This window comes from Cryptomeria japonica, chromosome 1 (genome assembly GCF_030272615.1).
Source record: "Cryptomeria japonica chromosome 1, Sugi_1.0, whole genome shotgun sequence".
Lineage (NCBI taxonomy): Eukaryota > Viridiplantae > Streptophyta > Pinopsida > Cupressales > Cupressaceae > Cryptomeria > Cryptomeria japonica.
Window position 1 is genome coordinate 580,177,974 of NC_081405.1, and position 16,479 is coordinate 580,194,452.

The window sequence follows — 16,479 nt, forward strand, 5'->3', positions numbered from 1 at the left end:
ACAATCAGCTAGAACAAATAACACAACACATCCATTGCCACAAAACTACACAGTACTTGTTGCGTTCTCCTCAAACAAAATGTTACCCCCAAATCTTCACTTCTGCAGGGAAAACCAGTCTGAGATATTCTATACACTAACTCTTACAATCTTCACTTCCAACAGGAAAACCTTAAACTGAACTTGACATTCTTGGTGTAGCTAAAAGAGCTCTACAGATTTGACAAGTATTACGCCTTTCCAGCCATGGTAGAAGACAGTGAGAATGAAACATGTGGGATTGATGGCAAGGCATCTGCAGTGCATCTTCCCCAGATTGAAAAGCCTCGGTGCAGATAGAACAATGAGACTCTTCATTAATAGAATTACCTGAAATTGTTAGTTTAAGTAGTGCCTCCACCGCTTCTTTATCTGCTGGTGACCCACGTACCATGTATTCTCGAGCTTCTTCAACTAATCGCCGAATAAGTTGAGCCAAATCAATGAAACTACTATTAGCTGTGTCAATTTGCTCGTGAAAAGAAACACAGTCTGGTAACACACTAAATTCACGTACTAAGCGGTGGAATTCTCTTAGCAGAGGAATTAATGAGAAATTATGAAGTGGTTGAAGGTCAGCAACTGGACGCTGTAAATTTCGTACCGTCGAGAATATATTGTGAAGACGGTGACTAATTTGATTGAGGCGGTGAAGAAGAGCTGTGCTAACTGCGCACACATCGTTGGTAGCCATTTTTTATTCTTGGGTGGTTACCGGCCAGTCTGCTTGTGATGAAGACAGATAAAGGCAGATTAAATTTTCTACTTGATTCAGATATTTTAACGTCGTTGTATTAATGTCTTCCAGTTTTCCCTTTATTTATACGAATTTCTTTACATCAAGGAAAGCGCTGCAAGCCGACCATGAAAGTGAAACACCTAACAATAGTAATAATGGGTGAAGGCGTGAAACATGAAGCTATTGTTTCCAGAATAGGAGCAGAGATCTAGCGATTGTTAGGGTTACGATGAAAATCCAAAATTAGTTTATTTACGTTAAAATTATTTTCTTTCACTTTAAATATATATATATATATTCTATTAGTAATAACATTCTTATATTTTCTTGTGTCCTATCTTCTATGTCTAAGCATCGCTTTTCTCTCCATTGCTTGTGTGGGACACATGAGGCTCAAGCAGATTCAAACCCAAGACCTCCCATGTAGGAGGGTCACACTAACGATGCATTGTAGGGTCATCCCCTACTTTAAATTAAATTTATTACATATAAAACATTTAAATTTTATTAAATCTACATTGTTTATTTTTTCCCTAGTACACATTTTCACTTTGATATTGATATCTTATTTTTTTATATTTGTATTCTAAACTTCACCTTATTATTAAAAGAATATTATCAAAATAAAAAATTCATAAAATATAATTTCAAATTAAATTAGTTATTCTCTATTAATCATTTTAAAAAGAATATTTGTCATATATTGTAATTAGATTTTTTTAAATATATTTTTTATTTATTATATTTTTACATATCTATCTAAAACTTATAATTTTGATGAGGGTATATTTTGCTTTATATGATCTTTATTTTGAAAATAAAATATGTATAGTTAATATTAATATTTGATATGTTAATAGTTGTCAAATTCAAGCTAAAAGTAAAAGTTAACATTAAAACACTCACAAAGGGGAAGAAGAGATAAAGTTGGATATACCTCTCAATGTGGACCAGATGGACCTCAGAAATAGTAAATATGTTGAAATGGATATTGATACTCTTTTGGCCAATTGTTCATCTAGCCCAGAGAAATGTTTCCATTGGGTAATTAGTGAAGTTCTTCTCACCAAACATGGCATTAAAGATATCAATAACATCTTCATTGAGAACTCCATGCTCGATAAAATTGATAAGCTTCTAAAAATGACTCACAAATTGATTGAAGATGTGAAGGTTATGAAAACTAAACACGAAGCCAGAATTATCAAGTTGGAGAAGGGTATGGATGAATTAAGGGGTAATCTCAGGGCTGTGGTGGATATCAGTTGTAGATGGAAAAACATAACTTGAGATCTTATGGGAGAAGATCCAGATGATTCAACATCAAACAATGAAGTTTGTTGCAAATCACACACATGCAAACCAAAAGATCTAAACTAACACACATGAATGCTATGATGAAACTACTCCATTACACTCTTTAAATCAAGGTACAATTTCAGAGACATGCATCAGTTGGATAAAGCGTTTGATTTTTCTCATTGAAATTAAAAGAATGAAGAAGATGATGAAAGAAATGATGAAAAAGAGAGATGAAAACGGTGATGAAAGGAGAAAGTGATGAGAAAGAAGAATTATGAGAAAGAGGATATGAAAATTCTTGTGCGTTTGATGTGCTAAATTCATCATCGAGCTTATTATGGCAAATCCAAAAACTCGTCTAGATACAAATAAGAACCAATGTGTGAAGGAAAACACATCAGACTATTATGTCCTCGATAATCTTAAATGATCATGTCCTAAGCAAGTCATAATATTACTAAGGAACAATCCACAAGCAGCAAACAGGTGAACATGCCCTATCCTCGCCTTTCTAGTCAAAGTCATCTTGGAGATAAAATCTCTAGTCAGAGACATCCTAGAAAACCTAAAAGACATGTCACCAAAAAAAAAGAAATTAAGAAAACAAGCAAACAATATGTTTCATGTCAAATGATTTTTGTTAATAGTTTTTATGTGTTTGGTTTTAATAAGTTGATCAGATGTTGTTATGTTTGCTCAATCATTATCTCATCATGTCATGAGTTTGTTGAAGTTCTGAAGCTGCATGCTTGTTTGAAGTGTTTGTGTCATCACAATGTTTATTACATATTTTTTGGACTTTTATGAATTTTAGGGTTTTAATAAATGTTTTAATTTTTAGGGTTTTTCGAGGACATTTTATGATTTTTATGATTTTTTCAGGACATTTTATGATTTTTTCACGATATTTTATTATTTTTTTTCGAGGACTTTTTGATGATTTTAAAGATTTTTTCAAGATATTTTAGAAGACAGTTCCTCCAACTATGAGATGCCAACTATCCCAACCCACTCCTAAGTTTGAGGAGATACCCCAGTGATGGATAAGACTAGCATAGTATGCAAGAGAGGCATTGCGCGTGGGGTATGCAAACAATCCACAAGATATGGTGGGGGTGGAAAGGCTATTATGAAATGGGAGAGTAGATTCAAATAAGGCATGGTCAAGTAGAGTACTGAAGGAAGGAGAAGCGAAATCTCTACACATGGTGTCGGTTGCCTGATTTTCACCATGGTACTTTCACAAGGCGCTTGTTTTCCAGGTTTTCACTAGTGGAGGAATTATTTTTCTTTACATTTTTTATTTTTCACTTTTTTTGTGTCATAAGGCACCTATCTACCAGGGTGACAATCTTTTTTCACAATCTTTTTCTCCTTTTTTTGTATTCTTTCAGGATCTTTTTCTCATCTTTTTGTATTTTTTTAGGATCTTTTAAAGAAAATTTTCTGAATTACTCAATCATAGAATCCACTAAGATGAATGCTATCGATTGGATCTTCAAGCAGTTCACCCTCAGGAATCGCTAGCTAATATTCTCCTAATCCATACACAGTAGTGATATTATATGGACCAAGCCAATTATGTTCAAACTTGCCCCTTTTCTCTTTGTCTTGTTGGTTCTTTGGATTTTCTCTAAGGACAAGATTACCAACCTCAAATGTGTCAGATCTGACTCTGTGGTTGTAAATTCTGCACATGTGCTCCTGATATGCTTTGAGGTTATCAAAAGTAGTTTGCCTTTTTTCATTTAACAATTCTAAGTCATGCAAGCGAGAGACTTTGTAGTAATCATCATTGATCAGGTTGTACAAAGAGACCCATAGGGAGGGTATCTCAACCTCAATGGGAAATATATCTTCATCACCATAGATAAGGGAGCATGGAGTGGCACCTATGGGAGTGTGAACTTTTTTGCGGTAAGCCCACAAGGTAGGATTCAACTAGATATGCCAATCACAACTAGCTTCATTCACCGTATTTTTGAGAATTCTACTTGGATGTTTTTGTTAGAGGCCTCAGCCTTGCTATTACCCTGAGGATAGTATGGTGAGGATAAACGGTGTTGGATATGAAATTTATCAAAAAGCTTACGGACATCTTGGTTCTTGAAGGGACGACCGTTATCAGTAATGATGGAAAGGGGGAGACCAAACCGACATATGATGTAATTCAGAATAAATGTTACAATTTGTTTTCTAGTGATATGAGTAAGGGGAATGACTTCAATCCATTTCATGAAACACTCAGTAGCAGTAGTGATGAATTTGTGGCCATTGGATGAGGGTGGATGAATTTTTACTATGAGGTCGAGTCCCCACTAACAAAAGGGCCAAGAGGTGATAATTGGTTGTAATTCTTGTGTTTGTGTATGTATCAAGTCTCCATGTATTTGGCATTTCTTGGATTTCATAACAAACCAATAAGCATCCTTCTCCATAGTAAGCTAGTAATAACCAGTATGCAAGAGTTTCTTAGCTAGGGTAGGACCGCTCAAATATTCGCCACATATAACTCCATGGACCTGTCGCAAGGAAGTGTTGGCTTCATCTCGCTCAAGACATATGAGTAAGGTTCCATCAAGACCTCGATGATATAGGGTATCAACTAAAATGGTATAACGGGAGGCTCAACGAATAAAAGTTTTTTTGATCTTTATTGGATAGATCAAGAGGTAAGGTATTATCATGTAAATAGGCATAAATATCTCCGTATGACTGGGAATTAGGACCACCAATGAGACATATTATTTCAGATTGTGGTACACTATAGGCAGGCTCCAAGAGAGGATCAATCAAGAACTCATAGTATTTGGCATTACTTGGCATTATTACAAGGGAGGCGATTGTAGCCATTGCATTAGTTTCTCTATTGTTGTCCCAAGGAATTTTCTCAAATGTGATTGTGGCAGTGTAGGCCTTGAAATCATACACCATTCTCTTGTATGGCATAAGATTTTTATTTTTTGTCTTATAATCATCATTAATCTGTCTAGTCACTGAGAACATGCAAATCTAAAATTTTCCATTTTATAGCCATACAGAGTCCAGAAAGTAATGCTTCATATTCTGTAATATTGTTGGTACAAGGAAATTGTTTTTTATATGCCTTTGGTATGTAATCTTGTTGTGGTGTGACAAAGAGAATGCCAACACTAAAATCACCATGTGTGAAGGAGCCATCAAAATATAGAGTCTAGAGATTTGAAGATTCCATGTTGAAGATTGACTCATTAGGTAACTTCATGATAAGTGGATGATCATCTGTCATAGGAGAATCAGTGAGTTGATCTGCTATAGCTTGTCCTTTTATTGCTTTTCTTTCTACATATTGAATGTTACTCACTAAGAATCATGACCCATTTAGCTAGTCGTCCTGTAAGAGCTACTTTACTTAGAAGATATTTAAGTGGATAGATTTTTGCAACGAGCTTTGTTCAGTGTGTAAGCATGTAATGTTGCAATTTATGTGAGGCAAAAACTATAGCAAGACACACTCTCTCAATAGGACTATATTAAACTCATATTCTGCTACGGTACAATTGATGTAATAAATTACACATTCTTTTCCTTCAGAGTCATGTTGAGCCAAAAGTGCCCCTAGTGTTGTGGCAGTTGTGGATACATAGAGTAGTAGAGGCTTATCATCTATTGGAGGTACTAACATTGGTGGTGACATTAGGTATTCTTTGATCCGTTGAAAATCTTTTTCACATTTGTCATCCCATCTGAATGAAATATTTTTATGTAGAAGGTGCTGAAATGGTTGACACTTATCTGCTAGTTGTGTTATAAAGCGATGGATAGATTGGAGTTTCCCTTGTAAAGATCTCAACTAATGGATATTCCTCACTGGTGGAATCTTAATTATGGATATTGCATTTTTGGGATGAGCTTGAATTCCCTTAGATGAGACAATAGATCCAACAAGTTTGCTAGAGGTTACCCCAAAGGTCCACATTTCTTTGGATTCAATTGAACTTTATGTTTTTCCAACCTTTTAAAGATTTTGTCCATGATTTCTAAATGTTCCATCTTGGAGTAAGATTTTCCAAGCAAGTCATCTACATAATCTTTCAGATATATATGCATCATGTCATGAAAGATAGTGTTCATTGCATGTTCATAAGTAGTTGCAACATTCTTCAATCTGAAGGGAATGACATTCCAACAAAAAGTTCCCCAAGCAAAAGTGAATATTGTTTTGATCTACTCTTTAAGAGCAATTTTGATCTGATTATATCTCGAGAACCCATCCATGAGGATAACATATAGTGTCCTATTGTGGCATCCACTATTAATTCAAAATTTAGAAGTGGGAATTCATGTTTAGGACAAGCTTTATTTCAATCTCTGAAATGTATGCAAACACAGATACTCCCATTATATTTTGAAATTGGTATAAAGTTTGAAATCCATATCAAGTTTGAAATCCATTAAGCATAGTGAACAAGTCTTATAAATCCAACATCTAGCAAATTTTGTAATTTTTCCTTTACGAATAGTGCCACATGAGAGTGCATTTTTCTCAATTTTCGTTTGACAAGTTTTTCCCACTGTGGTAAAGACAAGTGATGCATAACTAAATCAGGGTCAAGTGCAGGCAAGTTTGCATAGGACCATGCAAAATTAACCTTTCTTTCCTTGTAAAACTAGATATGCTATATTCTCTCTTCAAGGGTCAATGATTTGGCTAGATGTATAATCTTTGCTTTCTCTTATGTGCCCAAGTTTGCTGTTACTTTCTTTTCCACTAATATAGATGAGTTCTCATGGTATAATGCTAGGTGAAGTGTGTCAAGCCTTCCATCCTTAGGTGCCTCAGAGAGGTTTTCACCTTTAGATAGGTCCTTTATTTTTACTTTTTTTGGGGTCTAATAGCACCGCAAAATGGTTTCCACTAGAAGACCTATTTACTTTTTTTATAATTTTGCGACTGAAATGCTTGGTACCTTCTCCAAAGTTAGATGCACTATTGAGTTCTATGGCGAATCCATCCCTATGATCTCCAAGGGGTAAATTACTTCGTTCTCCAAGAATTTGATGATTTCCTCATCATTTTGAAAAATATCTAACTAGGGTTGTCCCTCGTGGTCCTAATCAATAAGTTGTTGGTGAATAAGAGGTAAAGGATCATGATTAGGTTCAAGGTTATGAATAGGTTCAAGGGTACAAATAGAATCCTAGCCATATATATCAATGAATTGTTTAGAGTCATTGATGACACCTCCCTCATCAGTCTGTGTTGCATTAGAAGAATCCCCTACCTCACTTGAGTTACCCTTAGTACTCAAGGGCTTATCTTTCTGTGTATTATACCCTAGACCAGGAACCTTACGTCCATCATCAGTTTTGATCGGTTCAAGTATACCTTGTTTGTGTAAACTGAGAGGACTCTAACCATCATAGCAATATCTTTTCATTATCTTTGATCCCATTTGCATATTACAACTGGTATTTTGACTTTAGGTTTTAGACAATTAGTTTTTTCTTTGTATATTCATCTTTATATAGCCATCTCAAGAGGTCCTCTTCTTCCATTTCATTATATAAAGTTCTCTATTTTAAAAAAATAGTAGGCTTAAAAACTATAGTAGTGGTGTCTGATGTGGTCTCAGTCATTTGTGGTTTTCCATAAGTGCGAGGGGACAAAGGTAGCTTTCCAATGCAAAGAGCATGACTCATAGAATGTTCAGACCCTACTCCATGATCTTTTACTTTTACTCTAATCTCAGCTTCGTTGGATTTGGAAGTGGATGCTTTCAACGATTCAGGATCAGTGTATGCTTGGGAAGGAGATGCTTCACAATTACTAGGAATGATGGATTTAGTCTTAGAACACAAATTGTTGCAATAGATAAAAGGATTTGGATGTCCTTGTATAGTTACTTCGACACCATTGTGTGTAAATTTGATAAATTTTTGGTAGGTAGAAAGCACAATTTGAATTGCATGGATCCAAGGGCTTTCGAGGAGAATGTTAGAGCTCAAGGGGAGATCAACGACTTGGAAAACCACATCCTTCACCACAGGTCCCACTTTAATAAGAAAGGTGATTGACCCCTTACATGAGTATTCATCTTCATCATATGCCTATATTGTAATCTTTTTCTTTGGATCAACTGCATTTTCATTGGACCCAAGCTCTCTAATCAATTTCAAAGTACAAATATTTAGACCTACTCCTTCGTCTATAAGAACTCCCTTGATTTTAACTCTATGGACAAGGACCTCAATGTGTAAGGGCACATTATGGGTTTGTTCCTTTGATGAGTCATCATTCTCATCAAAAGTGAGGCTATGAGGGGAGGCGATATGTCCTACCATAGTATGAAATTGATCTACCTGTAGGTCTGTAGGCACTTTGGTGGTAGCATGTACTTTATCAAGCATAGATTTATGTTCAGGGGACAGCTGTAGCAACTCAAGTAAGGAAATTTATGTGGGCATTTTCCCTAAATTCTCTGTAAGGTTGTATTGAGAAGATGGTGTATCAGGTTTAGAATTAGATCCCTTAAGAATAAATGTGCCTCTGCAAGTGGTAACATTACAGTCAGTTTCTTTTCCCTTTATGATGAAGGTATTCATGTGATTATCAACCTCACTGATGTTGTTAATGGTATAGTCATATTTAGCATTGGTATAGTTCATGCCATCACTAGATTTTGGGGCCTTTACTTTACCCTTGTCATGCTTAGGGAAAGAATTTTTGAATATCTCACAATCAGAGTATGTCCATCAACCTAAATTTTTCCCTCATCGAGAAGGTATTGTATCACATGTCAGAGTTTATTACAATTGTTAGTCTTATGACCCTTATGTCTATGGTAGTGGAAAAAGTGATCATCATTCCACCATGGGGGTTTAACTTGAGGATTATATTCCCTTATCTCTAGCAATGTTATAAGATTATTTTCAAGGAGTTCTTTCAATGCTGATTCGAGCAGTTATCCCAATGGTGAAATTTAATTTAGGGAAGCTTCTTTGTTTCTATTTTCCTTTGTCTGAGGATGAACCCTTAAGGTTATAGACAAATGATGATTTTTTAGTAATTTTTCGCGTCAACAACTCTGTCATTAACCACATTCTTGTTTTGAACCCGAAAGGGCGTCTTATTGTTTGAATTTATTTTGTGATCTTTATCATAATTTATCTTTATAGTACCATCATTGATAAGGTTTTGTTGAATTTGACATCCCAAGTCTATTACTTCCTCAAAAGAGTCTAAACACTTGAGATGAAGTTCTCTTGCAATTTCCTTATTTAAGTTGGGAAAAAGAGGTCAACAATTTGCTTATCGAGAATGTCATAAGGTATTATTTTTGTTAAATGTCTGCACCTTTGCAGAAATGATACAAAATATTCTCCTTATTTTCATTTTGTGTTGAAGAGATCCATCATGGATAGCTAATGTTTGCAGTTGTAAACATAATGTGAAATGAACTTATAAGTCAATTCTTGGGAATATTTGACCATTGGAGGTAATCTGGAGAACCATTCCATGACACTTCGTCCAAGACTACGACAAAAGTATCTCATAAGGTATGTTTCATCTACTATGAATTCCAAAGTAGCGACACAAAATTCTCTCAAGTGATCTCTAGGGTGCCCTTTTCCTCTATACTTATCCAATTTTGGGATCTCCCAATGACTAGGAAAAGATGGCATCAAAATACTTGGATCAAAAGGATAGGGAAATATGTCCTCAATGGAAAATTTGTGTGATGACACCTTCTTATTCTTGAGAGTTTCTATTTCTTGTCTCAATGCTCTTAATTCACTCAAAACAAGATCATTGGTAGGTGCATGTTTTGTTATTTTTGTAGATCTCTTGTATCTTGGTTGCAAGTAGAAAGTTCTATGATCTTTTATCCTCTCCTCATTGTTTTTTGTTGTAGGTTTATATTTACTAACTCTCATTTTCTCCTTAACTATGAGCAATGGTGTGTCAAAATTAGGAGGCAATTTAATTCCCTCGTTAGCAAGGTCTTTGAAGTATGCTCGTGGATCATGCTTCACCTCTTTAAGAATTTTAGTAAATATACAATCATGGAACACTTCATCAATGGTGGATTGAGTTATTTCTTCATCACTGGTTTCACTTGTGTCACTAGTTTCACTGGTTGCAATGCTAATGTGGTCTTCTTCATCAAAATCAATAAGGTTGTCTCCATCTTGAAATAGATGATTTTCAAACATTTTGATTCTTGAGTTAGGAGACATAAGTGATTCTTTTGATATTAGACCTAAGATTTCTATAAATGATGATGAATGAGACTCGAGGTATGATGAAAACCCTAATGTGTAAATGGGGAGCTATATGAAATGAGTTAGATTGGGATGCAACTAAGGATCAATGTAAATATGCAATCTATGTGATATAACTACTCAAGGATTAATGCAAAAATGTGATCTATATGATAAGAAAGTGATGTTAAGCTAAACCTTAAATGGGATATGAGGATGAATAATTTTTTTGCAAGGACTAAGGATACTCTAGGTCTAAAAATATTTGCAATATGAGATTTGACTTGTGCTATGAAGGATAGACACAAGGATAAGTGATCAAACAAAGGGCATGCTATGATAGGAGATGATGAACTCCAAGCAGAATATGAACTCCAAGACACTGATAGGTTCCCTAACTCAAGGAAGATGCACCTAAAGTGAAAAGGGTGATTGATCATTAAAAGTTAATGTTAGACCTCAGATGAGAAATCCTAAGTGCAAGCAATATTTGTTTTTGGTTTTTTTTGGATTTTGGATTTGTTTTTGTTTTAATTTTTGGTATGCAAGTACTAAGGATATGAATAAATGAAACGCTAGGACCAATGATGAAATGACCTAGGACACTTATGTAAGGTTTAAAGTTATGTCCTAAAGGAATGATGGAAGGCTATGCAAAGATTATGGGGATGATTCGAGTGGATTAGGTGGTATGCAAAGGTTTGATCTAAGTGTGCTATGCAAAGGTTTGATCTAAGGGTGACATGCAAGGGACTAGGTATAATTAAATGAGATATACAAGGATGAAAGGTGCAACTAGGTGGAGACTATGTAAGAACCTAAAAGGTATGGCAAGCTCAAATTTCATGACTATGTGAGGACCTAAAAGATCAAAACTCGAAAAGTGATGTCTCAAAAGATTTAAAATGATTATTTTGAGAACATGGATTCAATGTTTCAATGACAATGTTGTTTTGCAATGTTTTCTTTTACAATGTGGATGGATACTTGAAAGTTTAGACCAAAGTTTTTGTAAAGTGTTTCAATTTCAAGTGTGGTGTTGATTGTGAAATTTTCTTGTTTATTTTGCACACACTTAGAAAACGTGGCGAACAAAATGTTTGTTTGATTTTACAATAAAAACACATTCAACCACAATCCTAAGGTTGGCCAGGACAATAGTTGTTGAATCTCACTTGGGGGGTTACCTCCAGCTATGCAATTCAAAGAAGATACTTAGATGCTTGACCCCATTGGCTCCACCCTCGACACTCACTTCTCTGGGGTAACCAAGCACGAGTCCCCACAAAAAATCCTCGTAGTGAACTCTGTATCTCTACTAAGAACCGTAACAATGTGAGTCACTTCAGAGGTCTGACCTCCTGCGTCAATAACTAGAAGGTTTTTTGGCTTCTAACACAAAAGGTTTCTAGTAAGGGCATCCGTTCAAGTGGCCATACATGCAGTAGCATATGCTATGTTAAGGAAGGATCCCAACCTATAGAGGCTACGCTCTATAGGGTTTATGGGGAGACATGCCGTCAGTATGAACTAATCAACACCTATTGCTTCCAACTTTTGTTACAAACACATTTATTTATAGTGGTTCAAAAGAGCTTGGCTTTATCCCATTACCACTTGGTTCGTTCCTTCTCATCGAGCCTTAAGGGCTTCTTGGGAGGTAGGCCCTTTACAAGGTAGAACAAGAAGAGCCTATTGCTCAAGGCATAAAAGAAACTGGTTAATATTAGAGCACCAATTTAGAATGTGATCTAATCTTAAAATCAAAGAAACGGTTTCAAATCACAAATCCTTTGACATGGGTCATGCATCAAATAACATTAGTAGTTTCAAAATTTATCTTGGACACACAAGATTGGATGCCCTGCATAAGAGAAAAAGTCAAAATATTAGTCCCCGAAATCAAAACAAACACACTAAAAAATAAAATCACACCCAATAATGAACAACTAATAACTTAAAAAAATCTAAACTAATTAACACTTAGAAAAATCTAATAAACTAATTAAAAATTAGAAAAAGCTAAACTAATCAACAATTAGAAAAATCTAAACTCATTAACAATTAGAAAAATCTAAACTAATTTAAAATTAGAAAAATCTAAACTAATTAACAAAATCTAATCTAAAGTTATATATAAAAACTAATTAAAAAAAAAAAAATCTAGAATTGAATTAAAAAACTAATCTAGAATTAAATTTAAAAATTAATCTAAAATTAAATTAAAAATCTAATCTAAATCAAATTCTGATCTAAAATCTAAACTAAAAATCTAATTTAAAATTGAAATTAAAAATCTAATTTAAAATCTAAACTAAGTTAAAACTAATAACAAAAAAAACTAACCTAAAATTAAACTTTTTTAAACTACAACTAACTTTTAAGAAAACTAAAAAAATAAAAATAAACTAAACTACATTCTAACAAAATAAAAAATGAAAAAAACTAAATTAAAGAATTAAATCTCGCCCACACAGCTTACATGAACAACTCACATGGGTTGTAAAAACAAACCTATGTAGCCTTATGGAGGTCAAAACCTAGGTTGGAGGAAATGTTTGTAGGATGTGCACAAAATAAGCTCAGTGAATTAGATTTTGCAATGTGAGCATCAAAATAAGCTCAGTGAATCAGATTTTGTTTATTTACTGTTTTAGAAAACACTCAAAGAATTAAAATAATTTAAAATGCCAAAATGTTCTGTATCAGTCATATATATGTGATTACATTAAATAAGAAAAAAATCTGTATCAGTCATGTCATATCTGGCATATATATTTACATCATTTATTTCAATATTTACAACATTTGATTCAAGGTTAATTCCTAAACCAAGGTTTGACTTAGGGAAACCTCTATTTCCAACCTATTTCCCCTTCTATTTATGTGTAGCAGGTACAAAACTGTGATCTCTAGGATAAGCTTTATTTATAGTGACAAATCATTCCCCTATTGGAGTGCGAAAAATTAGGAGGACCAGAATGACCATCGCTCTAGTACCGAAAAATCTAGGTCCAAATCTTCTTACACTCCTCAGATCTAGGTTTGTGGCTCGATCCGATGACTGTAGTTCATTGTTCACACATTTTTATTTCAATTTAAGCCTTTTTACATTAATTTCAGCAAATTCAATAAATTAATTCAATTTAAGAGAAATAAGACTCGAGCACATCCAAATCCCTTGGAATTGGATAAAAATTTAGATTTATTTAGTTTAGATCTATCTAATTCTTATTTTTCCCTAATGTCATGGTGCCCAAGTCATAAAATTAGTGCTTTTCATAAATCTAATGGTGGAAACCCTAATTTTTCATCATTACAATAACCTAAATCCCATTGTAGTTTCCTTTCAATTCATACACCCTGATACCAAGTTCCTTGCCGCACAAGGTACCAATAGGATCTAATCATTAGATGAACTCAATAGAAATAATCTTTAACAATTGTCTTGCTAGACCAAGCTTGGTGATAGTATTGTTCTTCATACCAAAATATCTCCTACTACACACATTGCATTCACATACACAAAATCCATACAAAACACATCCATAGTTGGGTAAACTCTTTCAAATTAAGAGGCTACCCTTCTTGATGAGCCCAAGCCCTAATCATCAAGAAATATTCATACTACACAAAACAAGGCCCCACACATAACTGCACCAAAGATGATTTTTCCTTTCTACAACATACATGGATCTTTCTTCTCTACTCTAGCTGGCTAAAACTTTTTTGTAGTGAACAAATGGCAATGATGTCTATGTAGGTAGTTGATTCTACCTAATTAGATATATTTTTTCCATTTATTAATTAAATTAAAAAGAACAAGACCATTATATTTTTATTTTTAATTTAAACAAAAAAATGTCAAAAAAAATCTAATGAAGTAAAATATATCAATTGCATAGCCATTTTGAAGAAATAGCTATATTTCACCACTATTATTAATTAATTGAAAAATATCATTCTAGAATAAATTTGATAGAATGTACATTTTGATATATAAATAGACAATACCACTTTGAATAATAAACACATCATTATACCAACAAATACTGAGAAAAAGACATCTATCACAACTCCACACACATCACACGAATAATAAGACTAACCTAGAGATGAATATTGGTAGGCATGTACTAAACACCTAACAGCATAAAAGTTTCCTATGGACTAAATAGGTGGTGCAGTCACAGTTAGGAGGGATCTCAATGAGATCTATCCAGACCTTGCAGCAAGAGTAAACACAATGAAAGAAAGACAAAATGATGGAGGCAATGCAGAACGGACTAAATTAGACCATGAAAACTTATTACTGTTAGGATTCCCAAAGATACTGAGAGGGGGGGATGAATCAGTATTTGACTGGTATATGAATTTTCTTGACTTATTATATGAAAAGCAATTCAAAACTATGTACTAGTAAGCTAAAATTAATATAGTAAATAAGAACAATAAACACAACATGAAAGACACACCATAACACAATATTTTTAACGAGGAAACCTGGTATGGGAAAAACCTCGGTGGGATTTGTGACCCACAATATTCGCTTACTTGCCAATAAGGGAATAATATTGTTTACAATAGGGGCCTCCACATGCAGGAAGGCCAATTACCTAGAGCTCACTGCTCAGTTACAAAAGAAGTCTCACTGATTTAAAAAAATGGATTATACAAATCCAATGTCATATACTACTACAGATTAGCATCTACTATGCTAGGTTTAGTACCAGTTTAAGCTCTGCAATATTCATAAACCCTTATCCAAAATCTGCCTTACAATTCGTATATTAGGTCTGCAATAATCCTTCCATACATGCTTCTCCTAAATGATCTACAAGATCTCATACTTATGTGAGTCATATTACAATCCGCCATGTCGGCTTTACAAAAATATTTTACAATTAAGTATAAAATATAATTAAACATAATTCCTATCACCCAGGGTGCGGGTAGTCTTTCTTTTTGGTGTTGGTGAACAATATGCCAATGTAGAGTCTGCCGGTGCTGGTGCCTGCTGGTATCATATGATTGTAAGGTTTCCATCAATGACAATAGCATCAATCACTTACAATTTCTCATTGGAGTGTGCATTTGCTAACAATCTCCCCCTTTGGCATTGATGGCAACACTCATGAAAAAAATCCAAAAAGTATCCAAAAAATGTTATCCAAAAAGATTTTGCCAAAATTGTCTTACCAAAACCGTGTTATCAAAAAGTGTGCTCCCCCTGAGCTGATGGTGTCTTTCTTCTGATCATTTTTCTCATTTACACTACTCCCCTTTTGACATCAATGGCAAAGTTTGACAAAGTGTCAACTAAGTGCAGTTTCAGCTTGATCCTTGTAACACGTTGGTTACAATCTGGAAAAGGTTTGTCAATACAAAATTCATGCTCTCAATGAACCTTTCACTGTCCTTCAAATCTGCCTCTGTTATTTGAATTGTACTGGTGAGGTGATTCATTTTCTCTTCTGGTGTCTTTAGTCTTTGAACAAGTTCCTCTAAGATCTCTTTTCTCAAAGAGATGAGGTAGCCCAATTTGGGACTGAGTTTGCATTTAAGATCTTTTGCCTTTCATTTTACTCTTTCCTTCTCTTTTTCAAAATTTTAAATTTTCTCCTCAAAACCCGCTATTTCTTGCTCTATAACTGATAATGGTTTAGATGAATCAATGAAATTGTCAGCTATATCTTTTATTTCTTTCTGCATCTTATTGATCTCCTTGTGTATATCTACTGTCAAGGTATTAGTCTTACATGTGTCTCTATACAACTCCTTAAACTCCTTTATTGTTTTGCTTAGTCCCGGTAAAAGGGTATCAATGTGTCCCATGCACTTCTTTATTTTCTCATCAAAGAATTTATGTTTTTCTTTATCCAATTTCTCTTTAAATGTCTCCTCATTAATCTGATTAACTATCAAAATGTTATCAACGATTTACTTAGACAATGTGTCTAGCTGATTTAAAGAATCTTTATTTTCCACATTGCACTTGGGTGCTATCAATTTTAGAATAGGAATTGTATCATCAATAGCCTTATATTGTTGTGCAGTACATTCTATGATTTTCTTAATGGAATCTAATAATACCTCTATCACATTTTTTGGTTTGAATTTTGTCATGGAAGAACCAAATGATTGTCCAATTACCT

At 34.2% G+C, this 16,479-nt stretch overlaps 1 protein-coding gene across 1 annotated transcript; it reads right to left on the bottom strand.

Moving 5' to 3' along the window:
- Window positions 1–172: 172 nt before the first annotated feature.
- Window positions 173–733, bottom strand: LOC131028280 (uncharacterized). Its single transcript, XM_057958534.2, has one exon. It carries the CDS (start codon window positions 731–733, stop codon window positions 173–175), a length of 561 nt encoding a protein of 186 aa, XP_057814517.2.
- Window positions 734–16,479: the final 15,746 nt, after the last annotated feature.

Bases quoted from the DNA above. Each gene is read 5' to 3' on its own strand.
- LOC131028280 (XM_057958534.2), bottom strand. From the start codon at position 733: ATGGCTACCAACGATGTGTGCGCAGTTAGCACAGCTCTTCTTCACCGC.